The 17,201-nt window shown below is 39.7% G+C and overlaps 1 protein-coding gene across 10 annotated transcripts in view; it reads right to left on the bottom strand.

The window, feature by feature from the left end:
- The window catches only part of NRXN3 (neurexin 3), a 1,031,986-nt gene that overhangs the window by 576,354 nt on the left and 438,431 nt on the right, over positions 1 to 17,201 (bottom strand). For all 10 annotated transcript variants that reach the window (XM_087747422.1, XM_087747424.1, XM_087747429.1 and 7 more), the window contains one exon: positions 927 to 1,046. In XM_087747422.1, the coding sequence (XP_087603548.1) occupies positions 927 to 1,046 (120 nt within the window). The remainder of the gene's footprint in view (positions 1 to 926; positions 1,047 to 17,201) is intronic.

The raw sequence follows: 17,201 nt of genomic DNA, 5'->3' as shown, positions 1-17,201 counted from the left end.
GATCATTTCAATGCAAATCTCATAACTTGGGAGACACCAGCTTTTCTGAGTAATTGATCTTTTCTTACCCCCTTCAACTACATTTCTCTACAGGAAGAAGCAGGAGCTCAAAAAGTTGTCGGGAAATGATGGAAAGAAAAAAAACAAAACAAAACAAAAAACCCACAACACCCCACACCACCAAAAAGGACTGACACACTCTATAACTCTATATGTTATGATATGATATGATATACTCTGGTGTGTTAGGGTCCTCCCTAACCTCTAAAATGAGGCTGGGAACAAACTGCTCTATTTGTTTTTTCTTCTGGATGGCTCTGAGCCATAAGCACAGGAACGTAAAAAAAAAAAAAGAAGAAAAAAAAAACAAAAAAAAACCAAAAAAAAACCAAAAAAACCCCAACCAACCGAACAACCAAAAAAAACCAGCAGAGACAGAAATCCATATTCTCTAATACATCTATCAAATGCGGGCTTACCATCAAGGAAAAGTTTGTGCAGAGGAAAGGCATAGAGAGCCTTGGTTTTGATTCCACAGCATTGGAAACCACCGCATTTGCAGCTCAGGAATGAGGTATACTCACAGTGCACCCCAAACAGAGCCTGGTGCAAGAGAGAGTGCTGCTTAGCACCTCTGCATTCTTGGGTATGTGCACTCACCTGTCTTCTAATCCCACATTTGGCATTAGTTGTCACAGAAGCTTGTCGTAGTTGTCACAGAAGTTTCTGGTGCTGGCTAAGAACAGTTATTCTCTAGCAACTAAACATTAGTTTTCAGCATAGTAACACTAAATATACAAGAAGTAACAGGAAGGGAGAAAAAGAGATACACAAAAGAACAGGGAGAAATAGGTGTAACGGCAAAGAAGAGGCTGTGAACAGAGGTACAAAGATAATGACAAAAAATACTCATACATCACACTTACCCTCAGCAACATCATCATCCACCATCAGCTTGAGGCTCTTTCCTCGTCGAACCACCCGGACAGTGTGCCACTCGTTGTCATTAAGTTTCTGCCCAGCATAAAGAGTTTCAGGTCCCTTGCCTGGGGATGGTGATAGGTACGACAGTTAAAGCCAGACCGCCAATTAGTTTAGTATTTCCTCAATGGGAAAAGTCACCAAAATCAACCTGGTGTGATACAGACTTGTAGATTGTGTAGGTGTATTATGACCTGTAATCAACCCTCACACCTACACCTTCCCACCTCAGAGGGAAGTCAGGGTCACAAACTCTTCCACTCGGTGAAGTGCCTTCCTGCGCAGAGCCCAGAGGTCACATCCATTTAAAACAGGAGCAGAAATCTCTCTTGTGCTATGGTACTCATTTCCAAATGTCACATTGTACAGGGCACTGAAGTATTAGACAAACAAGCTGGTGACAGAAACGTCTTTAGAGTGGAGTCATTACAGCAGAACTTTGCTCTTCTAAGAATCTGGGTTTAAAACAGCCCCAAGGTGCTTGGACTCTTTTCAAAGTTAATCACACTGGTCTCGCAACACTTAGGTATCGAACACCAGGCTGATTTTAGTCTCTCAGTCTCAAAAAAAACCAAAAAAAAACAGAAAAACCACCACAAAAATGGACGACCCACAAAAAAAACCCCATAAAACCTCAAACCCCACCCTCCAAAAATTTTTTTTTTTTTTTTTTTTAAATTTAAAACCACAGGAAGACAACCACTCACCAACCTGGCTGATTGTTCTAAGGTTCTTTGGCAAAGCAGCCTGGCTATAAGGTGCTTACTTCGCCCCCTGAATTAAGGGTCAAAAGGGAAAGAAGAGCCCTCTCTTCTCCAAAAGGTAAAACCACAGTTGCCCTTGCAAACAATGCTCCTGGGAAAATAGCATTATTGCTACCCATATTTGTCCAGTTTTGCTGCTCACCCATCACAGTTGACAGGCAATTACTTTAAACGTTAATTGTTCAGATTACAGGACTGGAACACCTCACTCACGTCAAACGGTAAGCGAAATTAAACAATGGTGTGTGCTAAATTAGAAGTATCTATGCTCATTTCAGTACAGTACTACAGTGTTTTTTGACACAGGTGTATCAGAGAAATGCAGAATGAGGACAGCAGAACTTGCACATCAGGTCTGGTCCCATTGCCCAAAGTGGCAAAAGGGGAACCCAAGAAAGAAAAAGCAAGACACATTGAACATATTAAGAAAGACAGGACAGGGACAACAAGAGGCATTGCTACAGCTCAGCTTACTGCACTGGTAAAACTAAAGTCAGATATGCAGATTATTTCTCTATGTTTGTTCAACACAAGCAAATCAGTCTTTTTATTCAGATAGCCCAGCATTTATTTTGACCAGTTTTCAATGGATTGGTCATGTAACACAGAATAAAATGTTGCACACGTCTTCAAGTGAAGCTCTGCACAAGGGGATGCACCCGCTCTCATCTGTGTCATGGTGTGGATTAACAAGTAAGAGTAGCATATTCGATAGTGAGACAGAATTGAAGGAAGGGCTAGGAAAAATATCCAGGGACTTTACATAGTCCACGCTATGCACACTGCCTAATCAGCAACATTACTGTAACTGCTTCTTACTGAAGGGAAACATGGGCAAAGAAGGTGGTGTCTCATTCAGCTAGGATATAATATGTGTAGTAGGGGAATCCTATGGAAGGAGACCAAAGGAAAATGAATACTCGGTTATTCTCCTTAAAGGATCATGCAGTTCACATTAATAAAAAAAAAGTTTAATACCCTTTCAAATAAAGCCCATTGAGAGACAATTTTACCATAGAGCAAGAGGAAAAAAAGTTTTTCTACAGTGACCTGAAAAATAAGAGAGTCATTCTTACATTAAAAGAACAGGGAGTCACATATTGCAGTTACAGAGAATATCTCCTTAACAGGAGAAACTCATAACCTCTGCAGTTCCTCACTCATGTGCCAAAGTCACACTGTACCACGAATGTAAATCCAGCTGTACAAGGCAGCTACATCATGGTCAGAAAGTTTAAGTTCTTTGGAACCAGACAAGCAAAACTATTAACAGATCCCAAGAAAGTTATGCTTCATTTACATCAGTGAGTGAGTACACTTCATCCCTTTGGCCATTCTGGGTCAGCTGTCCTGGCTGTGCCCCCTCCCAGCTTCTCACTGGCAGGCCATGAGAAGCTGAAAAGTCCTTGACTAGTGTAAGCGCTACTTACCAACAAGTGAAACATCAGTGTGTTATAAACATTATTCTCATACTAAATCCAAAACACAGCACTATACCAGGTACCAGGAAAAACAAACAAACAAACAAAAAAACCTCTCTCCCATCCGAAACCAGGACACCCAGAGCACATATCACAAAATGATGTCTCTGGATGGCCAGCAAAATTATTGCCTATATTGCAATATACTGCATCAGTTACTATAGTTCCACACAGCCACTTCCCAGGTAGGAAGATAAAGGAGTTCATCTGGACCTGTGTGTTTTTATAATGCCACCTGAAAGCAGGGGGGGGGCAGGTGGGGGAAAGGGGCAGCAAATACTTTTTTTAAAAAAACCTTTTCCACAGATCTAGAGCTATGGAGAGCTCAGCCAAGAGAAACAGCCAGGTGTGCTGACTTTGCTCAGCTGACAATACAACACTTTCTATGCAGCAGCTCTGTGTTCAACATGGTTGAGTAACTCAAAGTCGCTGACCTCCTAGTTCCCACTTTTCAACCCTAGCCTGACAAAATAGTAGTCAACCAAAATGAGCTGGTTTGGCTTGTCATTGCTATCTTAATGCCCACTAACAATTCCAAAACAAAACTGTGACATGAACAGAAGTTATCTGACTAGATTCTCAGAAAATGTAGCTTAACCAATTCACAAATAAATGAGTGGAAAGTTTCAGCTTTCCGACTTCTTTTCCCAAGTGAATAAGGTTGTCTACAAATGAGATTGCTATTTAGAAGGGACTGGTTAATAGTTTGGGCTAATAAATGTGAAAATTAAGCACTGTGGATGCAAATTATTCTGTGTTATGTAACTCCATGTCTTGATCAGCCAATTCAATATTTTATCGGTAAAAAAAATATTAGGAGGTTTTCATATTTTTGTTCACTCACAAACCTCCACTTTGTATGCAACAATAGGCATTGGCTTTATTTGGTAGGGTTACCCAAATAACACTACATACAGAAATTCAACACATGAGCATACTCAAGAGCATTCAGATAATTTTTTCAAACCAGATATATTTGAGTTAAAAAAAAAAAAGTGTTAACCCTTATTTTACTCTAAACTGTTTTCTTTTCAAATGCTTTCAAGACATTTACACAGCAGGTGGGTTGACCTGAAAAGCAGCAAAATTGCACACCCATTTTTCATTTTTTCATTTGCACACTGTCAGTTGAATTGCTGCTCTCTGTGCAAGCTCCAACTGAATTCCAAGCGGTTCCAGGAACCGTGTATAGAGGGACTCCCACATCTGGATGCTAAACTTCATTTCATTGAGCATGATTACTACATGTGCTGTTATTATATAGACATTTATGCATGATCAATTTTTAAAAGACAACTTGAAATTTCCTAATCCAATAGTTGCAGATGGTGGGAAGAACAGAAAGGAAATGGGCCACATATAGCAGAAGGATAATGCTCTCCCTAAATACCATCTCCTACCCAGTAAGGTACTTCTGTGGTCTTACAGCTAAACACACAGAACCAAGTGTTTAGATCAAAGTTTGTGGGTTTTTTGTTGTTTTGTAGGGTTTTTTTTCCTCCTTTCAAGCTATCTGCACCTACATCACCCTTCAACTAGGATAATCCAGATGTAGGAGGAAGCAAAGCAGAAGGTTAGCTGGACAGAGAAAAAAAGTCAAAGGTTTATATCTTCCTTTTGTGTGACAGTTTTTTATGATGAAAGACAAGGAAAGACAAGGATCTCTCGCAGCAGTGTTACAAGCTGGATGCCTGGATACATTCTATTTATAATACTTTTGATGAGATGGCAGTTGGGCATTAGGTAATTTTTGCTATTTATTTAATATTTATGAGTGAGAGGAGTAAAAGACAACATAACAGGAAAAAGCATAAGAAAGTTTCTACTGTAGCAATAACTTAACAGTTAAGCTGCCAGAGCATGAGTCCTGTTGGTGTCTCTGGCCTTCTTGGTCATTCCATCCCCCTTCCTAATGTCTTCTAAGGAACTGTATATCATACAGAATTGATCACTACCTCTCATTTTCACTCAAATGAGGCACACTAGTATGTAAGCCTTTGGTGCTTTACAGTGGCAAATACTACTTAATCAGAAGCAAAAATATCTCTCTCGAGCATCCCCATATTCTGGACATAGCCAAGCTGCAGTTCAGGCTTCTCAAGCAAATATTAGTTGATTCAGCTGCAGCAACTCCTCCTCATGCTCTCATGAATCCTTTGACACCTACTCAAAACTTGTGTGCATATTGTTCATAAAAAACAGCTAGTATATGCTTTCAAACATGGAAGAAGTCCATCCAATCTGCCCAGTATGTCCCAATCATTATCTCTATATCACAGGTGCACTGCTGCTAATTAATAGTTTGGCCCAAATAGACTATATAAAAGTGCCAAGAATAGACATGCCAAAGTATAAAGAATCAAAAAGTAGTTCATGCCTTCTGAAAATTCCAAGTTGCTTTCCATCTGGCCCCCAAGAACTTGCTAATTTAGAACAAACAACTGGTCAGAAGGATGCAGTTAAAACAATAGCTCTGAAAACACCAGCTGTTATCCACCCTCAGTGGTTAACAGTACACAGAATTTCCCTTCTATAAAAGGCAAAGGAGAAAGAGGGTTAATCCCCTCACCAGGTCCTCACAGGTGGATCAAAAAGTGTGCTTTTACCCTTGGTGCAGGCTGTCATTATTGGATCCATTTATATGATTAAAATGACCTTCATGAAACCAGGCTATCTTCATTACTGCATATCTTATCCAACATTACAGAAGAGGTCAAACATTCAAGTGTACAGAACGGCAGAAGAGATGACCAGAAAGGACGTTGCCAGATTGATGAGAATGTACTACAAGTCTCTTCCTCATTACAATTACAATGATAAATAATTCTACAGTGATATACTAATGCTTTTTAGAGAAGACCCTCAGTAACAATAAAAAGGTTTTATCTGCTTTTTTTCTTTTTAATTAAAATGCTCAGCTGCCATCTCGACTTTGTTCAGTGGCAAGATGCATTTTTGTGTCTGTTTTATACTGGGCAAAATCCCTCAGGAATGCTAACAGCATCCCAAGGCAGGGAGGGGCTGGGAAGGGGAAGGTTCTTTGCCCTTTTTTTTTTTTTTTTTTGGGGGGGGGGGGGCGGGGAGTTGGTATTGGTTGTTTTGGCTTACGCTTTTACAAAATGACCACAGAAGTTGTGATTCACTGTGAAAAACGTGTGCACACAGATTTGTGAAACATGAGAATGAATCACGAGACAAGCTGGACAGATTCTCTCAAAGCTTACAAGAAACTGATCCACCCTATTTAGACATTATTCAGCAATTCCCTAAAAAATATTCAGATGTGACTAGTACAGCCACAGAGCAGGATTCTGCATTGCAGCCCCAACAGTGTGGCACAGAGGAGGGATGTTATGAAGCCAATGTCCCACCTGTTTCTCATCCCCGTTGATATTAATAGTGCTTTGGAAGATAATTGGCTTATATATACAGACTATCTATTTAGTAATATACATGAAATAATTATGCATAGTTATGCAATATGGCAGGTATTTTATGTAGCTGTTACCATATTAAACACATAGTTCTCTTTTCCATATATTGTCTTTTCAAAAGACAGGCAGAAGATATTCTAGGTCCAAATATATTCAGCCACAATTTCCACAGGAAGGTTTGAACAAGGCTGGGGGCCAGGGGGGAGCAGGAATGGATTTAAGGACAAAGACGCTGTCAATTATTCACACACCTTTATGGCTTCTTGATATGTAGCGAGTTCCTACAAAGGATAGGGTGCATATCAAAACTCGAGCATGGCTCAAAAGCAGAGCTGGCAACTGCTCTGAAAACCTTCAATATCTTTTGGTCCTGGTTGAATATAAGTCAGTAGTGTAAATTTTTTTGGGTGTTTTCAGGCAGTACTAAGTATGGACAAAGCATTTTAGGAAGGTCTTTTTCTTGACCGGGATCCACTGTCCAACTCCAGGAGCATTGTTAATTGCTAGGAAACAACTGGCAACCCCAGACTCTCAGTACATTGCAGACATTTATGTAGATATCCCAGTCAAATCAACACATTCACATACATACACACTTGTTTTGCTCATATACAGGTTTTAGAATCCCCCTTTTCAAGAAAACATTAGCTGCCAACTAGGAATAAGCAGTTGCACTTCCCCACAGATAGTCAATACCTTCATTGGGGACCTTACCTGCATCAACCTTTCCGTTTCCTCAAGGAACAGGATCACCTCCATATACTACCCCACGTTAAACAAAACATAACGTACACTTACCAAACAAGTGCTTTTAGCAGGGTTTACAAAAAGAGTTATGTTTACAGCTTTACAGTGTGGCTTCATTGGGAAATCAATAAAGTTGAGCATGATTTATACCAGCCTACCCAAAAGCAAAGCTTAATTATTTACATTCGTACAGCGATAAAAAGTGCATACACAAAATCCTTCAAATACCCACAGAATCAATTAGCCTCACAAGTGCAAATAAGAGTTCCCCTCAACAGCCAAACTAATCAAGTGCATGGAATTAACTCAGCAAATAAATGAAAAGTAGCAAGACCACCTTGCTCATTCTCTCAGAAACGCACCCCAGTCTCCCTAAAAACTTGACAAAAAATAAGTTAAGCTGGATTTAACAATTTGTATACAATGTATTTTAAAATGCCTTTAAAAAAAAAAATTGATCCTTGCTTTTGCTATAAATACATGTAGCACCATATTGAATGACGGTTGCTTTCATTTACAGAAACCCTGGCCAATGGCTGTAATAAGACTCAGCATGGATTTCAGGCAGCATTCAACATGATTGCAGCTTGTTCATAAGGCTCTTAAACAAGATTTAGTGCAGAAATTATGTTGTGTGTCTTTTACTTGATGTGAATATCATTTGTGATTAAGAACAAAAGGAGACACTTGATTGCATATATGGTACAGGTCACACCTGGCACAAATTGCGCTTGTGTCTAGGTTTTTCCATCAAGGGCAGTGGGTTATTCTCCTCGTTTGCCTCAATTTCACTGCTGCTGAATTTTAACACTTTTAGAGACTACATAACTACTGTGTATCTCCACAGCAGAATTATTTTTAACAGACATCAGGAAGACATTTGTGTTAAGAGAAATCTGATCCCCGCTAAAAGTCTTTAAATAGGAGATTACAATTTCAGTGAAAAGATATTTCAGTTCTTCCAAAGAAAGTTGTATTCTGACCTAGAAAACATTCAAAATGTTTCAACTTCCAGCTAAATGAAAAAGTTTTCAGCGTTTAAAAATAAAATGAAGGTTTTTATTATTTATTCAAGATATTATTCATTTTTAATGGTAATAGATGGTTTCCCATTTTTATTGAGAGAGCGATTTCCACTTTTAAGGAAAGAGATTTTCTTTTATATTCAAAACCAGTGGGGAGGTCAAAAAAGGACATGGAAGTATGAAAAAAAATAACCAAGTATTCATGGTTTTAAAATTAACATTTACAACAGTTTAATTAAAATAACTTCAAAGTGATTTCAGTCAGACTGGCTCTACCTTTGTTTTTAGATAGGGCTGTCATATGAAACACTTCACATTGGCCAGAATGCCATATACTTCTCTTCCTAACAGATCAGGGCAACAAAAGCTTCAGCATAGGTATAAAGAACTCAGAAGCTACTATATTGTGACTCATCTACAATTTGCCTAAGGAAATATTTGTACATACTAGATTTTCAGAGAGCAAAGCTCAAGAGAACTATTAGTGTAAGCTAGGCAGCAAGGCAATCACAGGAGCAGTTTCTACTACAGGGACTACAGAGAGCAGCCACTAGAGGGGAACAACCACATTCACTAGAGCTGCTGCTTAAACAGCTTTATATAAGTACAAAGGAATTACAGTACTCAGTGTTGCTTTCCAGAGCTTCACCTGCTGATATATTTTGCTTTGAAGATGACTACACCTCAGTGAGGAATAAAGTAACTCTAGAACTTCAACACAGATTTGCCCCCTTAACAGTAAATACCTGTTCACTTCAGGTATATTCATTTAATGGATACAGTTTCCCACCCAAGAAATGAGTCTTTAGTTTAAGAAACATGTAAAACCTCACAAAGTTTTACCCTAGGAAAGAATTTTAAACCAACTATTACAGCAACAATTATGCACAGACTTTTGCAGACCACAACAGTAATAAAGAGGTAAAGAGATCCTATTTTATGACAGCTTTACATTTTATTAGCTTTCCAGCAACACAGTGCTAATCAGAGCAAGATGCAGTCATGACAAAGCTAGAGATTCAATTCTTCTGTTTATTCCTGGATAAATATAATAGTACAGGTACCAAAACCAAACAGCTTCTCACTAATCCCATCTATGTATCTAACTTGAAACATAGATGGACTGGAGTTTCTCTTCCTGTTTAGTCTCAAATCTTACCATAAATGCTACAAAACAAGTGGATTAATCATAATGATGGTGAGAAAAAGATGCTGTAGATGAGGCTGAGACAACTGGACTGAGCCATATCATGTATCATGCAGGCACACACATATAATGGCAAGGAAATAATTTAATTTGACTGCTTACTGCCTAAACGAGATTCAAACTACTTCTCTCAGAGGGGAAAAAACATGAATCAAATGTATGAGTCTCTAAACGAAGTACCCCAAAAGCTCTTTGCTTCTGTTATGTTAGTAAGGAACTACATTGGAGCAGGCTGGAGAAGCCTGTATCATCCCATTTGGTGAGCCTTCTCATGCTCTAATTGCCTCTATTACTTCATTGGAAGGAATTATTTGAATTTTGGAATGATCTGATTATTGTTGTAGAGTTTTTTGTGCCTTTTTTTTTTTTTAAGTATTATAGCAGCTACTTCTCATCTAAGTCTGAAAAGCAAGGAGATCAGAAAGCAAGACAAATCAGTTGAGATGTGGCAATACGGTGCCTTACAGTAATTGCAAATATATGTCTTTCAGGAAAGGATCAGAGACCGCTTTCTAACAGCAGGTTAGCATCTTTGTCCCCCTCTTTCAGAACAGAAAACAACAGCAAAGAAAGGGACTCCTCTTCCCAAAGACACGTTTGATAGTTGAACGGACAGTTGAGTCAGGGGAAAAACCCAGATCTTTGAAGCTCCAGTTCCAAATATTGCATTTAAAAAAAAAAGTGTTGTTTAGGACACACTGCATGGTCCTCACTAACAGCACAGTATAAGAACAGAAGACAGTCCTGCTACCAACACTTCTTTATTCAGATACCAAGGACAAAGACCAGTGGCATCACACATTCAGAGGACCTAAATTTCTTTCTCATTTAAGGTACCTTTCCTTGTGGCACTGAGTGCCTGAGGTGTTACAAACACACACAGAGTTATCTCCATGGTTGCTAGGACTATTACATGAACTAGCTTCAACCTCCCTCTATGAGCATAACAGTCAGCATCACAGAAATTATGTCCCACTATGATTACCAAACCAGCAGGATTCCAGTCTTCTGCAGGGGGTGCAAAACACTGCATACGCTCTTGAGGTTTAGTTCTCTTTTTGCAATGCTACCTCCATTCTGAAGTTTGCCACTCTATTTTCGGTCTATGGTGCCAGCTGAGTAGTTTTTAAATTCTTCATTGCATATTAGCCAGTATTTATAAGTCTACCGAGAACCCCACGTGTACTAGGAGGGAGAACATCAGATGCATATAAATCATACTATTAACAAATACAAACAGCAACCAAAATTAGGAAGTGGAGACCTTGTGGCTTTAGATGTTACTGGTAAACTGTATGTGCATAACTGATAACAAACATTGGTCCCCTTTGCCCGAACTGAGAAATTCTGTTGAGAAGGATGGTAAGTGGTACTTCGACCTACATGCAAGAGTCTCTTCACTTTGCTTGAGGAGCTATTGAGGAAGGATCAAATGCTTCTAGAAAGCTGAGGGATCAGTAGTGCACACTGGAGTGTTTAATGTTAAAAGGCATTTAAAAGCCTAACCATCTCAAAGAGGTGTCTTTCCCATGAAACAGAATAGACCTTAGCTGCTGTTACCTTTTGAAGAGTCATTGACTATTCTCCTGTCCCTTAAATAGGAATGGTTAGCACAAGGTAGTGACCACATGGCAACATAGATGATACTACCCTGACTGAAATGCCTCCTGATATTTCATAAATCGAGTATTGGCATGTATTTTACCTATTTAAGGTAAGCTACATTTCAGTAACGACTATACATTTCCAGGTTACATACCAGATAAAGTGTTTTTACCGGGTCATACTTGTTATGGGAAAGTTTTACTGAATTGACCTATACAAGGACTATAGACATAGGACAGTCTCTCCAAATGCCCCCTTGTCCTTTCTCTCCTCGAGCTGTAAGTTAAACCCTTCTTTTTGGTTGCCACCCTCTAAGCCTTTTATTTATATCTTAGCATTTATAGAATTCCTTATTTTTCCAGGACACGACAATGCCTAATGCATCCTCCAAATAAAGCTGGGGAATGCTGCTGACCACATTTTATGAGGCAGAAACCAAGACAAAGTTGTGTTGCCCAAAGCATCACAGGAAAAGCTTGGTCCCTCTTGAATAAGTGTTTTCCTTTCCCTTTAGCAAATTTTGCAAAACTGGATAAAGCCCGATTGGAATTTGGAAGCCAGATCAGCACTGACTACTGACTTCAAAGATCAAGACACATCCAGCAGCCAAGAAACTGGTTAGAAGTCTAGCTGCAAATAATTTGTTTAATGCTACTTAACCCTTCTATTTCCAAAAACCTCTCAGCAGCTCTTTTGTATACTCCCAAAAGAACTGGAACCCTGCTAGCAGAAACCCATCTGAACCATAGCAACAAGATCTGTATCCACTGATGAAAATCCTCCTCAGATGCTTTACAGATGCCACCAATCTCCAGTCTACTGGTAGCACACACTGGTTCCTTTTACCTGAACTGAGAAACCCAGACAAGAAGGATGACAAGTGGTATGTAGACCTACATGCAAGAGGTCTTATTTAGCTTAAGAAGCTATCTAGGAAGGATCACGTGCTTCTGGAAAGCTGAGGGATCAGCAGTGCAGACTGAAGGATAGTCAAGGATTTACAGATAAAGATGACATCTGAGGCAAATATTGAGAACTCCTTTGAAATTCAGATTTTAAAGTCACAGCTTTCATGTCAGCTAAGGAGCATGTAAAGGAAAAAAAACCCTGGGAGAAAAAGGAGAGAGAATGATAAAGCTAAGCACATGTGGCTTTAAACATATCCACACCTCTCTGCTCCCAGAGCTCCCAATGACAAACAGTGTCTATTATCCAAACTGATACCATCCCTCTTCTCAAACGTACCTCCTGAGTCACTCAATTTCTACATGCATACCTCCATGTAAACCCTGTACATTTCACACAACATCCACATGTAATTCTAGTATCACCAAAATTAGGTAGGATTACACCAGAGAATTAATTGGAAGGAATAATCCCAAAACAGCCGAAGACCATGAGAAAAGAGAAAACAGAAAGCCAACAGATCTCTTCCCATCAGGAAGTAGAATTATTCCTGGAAAGGTGCCACTAGTGTTTGGGGGTCTCCTTTTCTTGCCCAACACAGAGAAGTTAATGCTCACTTTAAAAAGACCAGAGCTCTGACAGTAATGTCAGTACAAATAATGAATTAAGCACAAGAAAGGAAAGTAGTGACTTTATAGCTTCCAAGATCAATCGATGTCTGTGCCTGTTCATCAGCCACCTTGGTTACAAGGGTTATCAATTCTTATGCACCACACTTAAAATAGTAGTAGTAGCCAGAATTATAAAGTTTCTAAATAAAAAAAATTATCTCGTCGTATTGGGATTACATATTAGTTCAAGCTGTTCCAGAGACATATAAGCAATTAGGTTGACTATCAAGCAACAGTATATGTTGGCCTCTGGCTAAGTTGTAAAAATAGTAGAATTTGATGAATGGCATAAGCTGGTCACAAACATCTCTCTAGCCATTTCATTTCCTGTTGAAAGCTTACTGACAAACATACTTTGTTTTCCATCGCAAGTTTGGAAAGACATCCTTTTGCTCTGAGAAAACGTTGCTTCTGTGTTGCCTTTTAGAAGGCACAGACAAAAAACCAACACAAAACCCCCACAGCCTCCTCCAGTTGTCTGTTAGTGGACATAGTGGTTGTTACAGAGATGGGTAGATTATACAAACTTCTCTCCCTATGTATTTTCCCCACGATGTCTTTATTTCTAGCTGGTGAACAGCTGGTGTGCTGCAATGTTGAGCAAACCAATATTTCTCTCTTATTTCTATTGTTCACAAGACCACTCTGAGAATTAATCCGTGCATGTTTAGAAAGCATTCACATCATATGCTGAACAAATGCTGTAACCTCACTAACATTTATACACTCCATACCATCAGCAAATACATTATTTAAAAACTATCACAGCAGCAAAATATTTACAGATTCTCTTTAAAATGTGGATCTACAGATTCTAGAATCATCGCAAGATAAACACCACAGTAACTAGAAGAGATCATCAAGTCCCGAGTGTCAATCAGTTGAGGAAAATGGATTCCCAGGACATAGCACCAGAGTGCTAACTTAGGCCATGATACAGATGATCAAGACTACTATACAGGGCAAGAATCTTATGCTCTGTACAGTTCCCTTGATTTCAAGAGCAATAAGCACTTTTCTCAAGAAGGGTTTTTGGTGGTGGGTGCGGGGTCTTGTTTGTTTTGTTTTGTTTTTAAATGAAAAAGGAAAAGGCACCTTAGGATGATTCATTAAGATTTGCAATCCCATTGCAGAATCAGTCAGGAAAAACAAATGCTATCACTTAGCTCATCACAGTCCCAAGAACATTAATTATGTGAGGAAGTAAGTGTTTGACTGCTTATTCAAGGCAATAGCCAAGCCTGGAGAATAAGGATTAGACTTCAGAAGGCTCCCGTTCCCAAATCTTGAAAGTACTGGTTCTTCAAGAGTCAGGTTTTTATAGAAATAAGTACTTTCATCTGCAAGTGTCATATTAGTCTGATATCACTAAGGTCTTCTAAAATAAAACACTGCGTAATACTCTGCAGGACCACAGGCCAAGTTTGGGGGGGTTTGGGTTTTTTTTTTTTGTTGGTTTTGTTTTGTTTTTTAATTTGTATTGGCAATGAATGCTTTAGATACTGGTTCCTAAACTACTCCCTCTCACTGATTTGTGAGCTTATATCAAGCACAGCATTTCCAACCAGCAGTCTGAGAAAGAGCTAGATGGCCTGTATGAAACAGAGGGCCAAGAAATTTTCCCCAGTCAACAGCCCGGCGTTTATCACTTTTAACATGGCAGAACACTTCGAAAACTACTAATCTGTGTGCATCAGATCTGTGTGCTCTTCTCACAGCTTGAGTCTTAACGTCTAATTCTCTCCGATTTCCTTACTGGTGACATAGGCTAGCAAAGCACTTCAGTGTCTAGAAGACAGTAATGATTTTGACGTCTTCTCTGCCACGCATCTAGCCCATACCAAAAGGCGAAAGGGAAAGAAGACAAAGCGAAGGAAACAAGTTTGAAACCAAGCCTACCTAGCTGCTCTGTAAACAACCACAACAACCCTAAACGGGCAAGAGCCCCAGCCCCCTGCCTTCTGACCGCTTCACACATCGTCACTCAAACTCCCACGCGCTGCCCCCGTTACTCGTTATGACGGCCTGGGTCTAACAGACACCCCCCTCCCGCACCCGCGCGCCAGACCCCGCTTCAGCAGCGCCGTTACAGCGGCGCCCTCTGGCGGCGCAGCGGCGGTACCGCCTGCCCGCGTGCGGCGGGGTCCTCGGCAGCCCCCGCTCCGCTCCGCGCTCTGGCGCCCTCTAGCGACCGCCGCCGGCCTTCCGTAAGGCCCGCGGCCTCCCTGCCGCGCCCGGACCGCCGGCAGCCCGGCCTCACCCCTCCCTCTGGCTATAAAGACGCCCCAGGTTTTCTAGCTATCTCCTCCCGCTCCCGCAGGAAGAGAAAGGCAGAGGTTACGTTCTGACCCTTTTTCACTGCAAAGATTAATTAACAGTATCTCAACTTGATAGCGCTTCAGTTTTAATAAATGCAGTCCACGTGAAGTCAACAGCAGCTTGATTTTCAGAGGTACTGAACAGGAACCATAAAGCACATCACTCTGGAAAAATCAGACAGAAAGGTACATAAATTCAAAGTCTCAACAAATGACAGAGCACTGCTATATTTCATCTCCAATTTTACAGGAAGCAAAATGTTTACAGACATGTCGTCCTTCATTCACTCCCAAGTCCAGTTTTAAAGTTGCTAAACATTTGTATAATGCAAAGCATGCTTAATATCAAGTAGGTAAATGAAGTTTTACCTATAAACAAAGCTGTTTGCACAAGCCTGCAAGCAACTGGGTCACTTTCAACATCACTTAACGTCACTGTAGTAATTTCAAGCCAGTAGAGAGTAAACGAACTGCCAAGTACTACTGTGATGAGTTGGAATTAAAGGATTTCTAATTTCTCATTCAATATCACTAGCATCACAAAGCAAAACAGCTTCTAGTTTTATACCGATGCTGACTTTTACTGATGTGTCAAATGCAGGCACATGGTTTCATGCAAAGAACAATAAAAAGACTGTTTGTATCAGAACACCAATCTAGAACAACCATCTGGATCAGCAAATTTAGTCTTTTATATTTATAGTCAACTAAGCAATAGCCACATAGTCAAAAATGATGCACAAAACATCTGCTCTCTCACCAACACATAAGGAAATATCCCTTCAGCATATAAACAAATGGAATGTGAAAATGCACCCTTCCTGTGAATTTCCTCTTCTGTAAGCCACATCTGATTATCTACTGAATAATGCTAGCTGACAAAATATACCATCTATATCGGGTTATGACAGGATGGTGAATATTGATACTATATGTAAATCCGTGTGTGCAAACAAGAATTGGACCACAGAGGTACTGCCACAGCACAGATCATATTTGGCATCTCAGAAATACAAAGAACAAAGGAGGCTTTTTTGGTTGAGTGAACAAACTGGAAACAGAGGAAGGAAAAGAAAATCACTTCAGTCCAATGTGAAAACGTCCTTGTTTTTTAGACCAAAAATCACTCCCCAAAAAACAATCCAGAAACAGTTCTGCATGAAGTTTTTTAAATGCAAAGCTAAAAAGAGCAGAAGTACTCAGTCAATGCCTTCTTTCCTGTAGTATTTAATGGTAAGGTCTGCCGTCAGGCCTCCAAAGTTTCTGATGTATATAAATTCATGGGACCAGAAATGCTGCACCCAAATGTACTGAGGGAGCCAGCCACTGTTGATGCAAGAACACCTCCAATTACCTTTGAAAGGTTGCAGCCATAGGAGGAGATCCTAAGTGACGAAAAAATAATGAAAAGTAAGAAAAATTTTCAGAAGCTGGCCCTGTTTTGAGCAGCGAGTTGGACTGCAGACCTCCAGAGACCCCTTTCCAACCTGAATTGTTCTATGAACACATTTTGTTTCACTGGTAATCAGAAGTTTTTGTTTTCACTGACTGGCAAAGGAGATAATTTCAGAATAAATTAAACGTTGAGACATTGTTAAAAATGAAAAGTCAAAATATTTTTATATTAAATGTCATAATATTTTTATGTTTGCCATTTCCTTTTTCATAAACACTTGCCAAGTTCAAACTAAATTCACAAATAGATGCAGTCAACATAAATCTGCACTTTTCAGCTAATAAACTGTTCAAATGAAAACACTTAATCTAGTTCTACTTGGCAGCTGCTTTCAACAATACTACCGCTGAAAAATACAAAATATTTTTGAGCAAAACCTCTATTTGGAGAAACTGTATATAAAATTAACTACTTCAGGCAAAGCCTGTGGACCTATGTCCCTATTTACCAATATTCATTTAGCTACTGACCAACATACATAAAAATACCCTTAGCATCAGACATCAAAAACACCAACCACAAGTCTATATCATCACCCAGAAAGACCGGTCCTGATCAACTTCAGGTCTATGAGCTTCAGCTGACCAGCAGCTCTGATGTGTAATG

This window comes from Nipponia nippon, unplaced genomic scaffold (genome assembly GCF_047370975.1).
Source record: "Nipponia nippon isolate SJK-2023a ecotype South Korea unplaced genomic scaffold, ASM4737097v1 scaffold_11, whole genome shotgun sequence".
Lineage (NCBI taxonomy): Eukaryota > Metazoa > Chordata > Aves > Pelecaniformes > Threskiornithidae > Nipponia > Nipponia nippon.
Note: the sequence above shows the minus strand (reverse complement) of the source record. Positions and strands in the feature narration are given on the sequence as shown.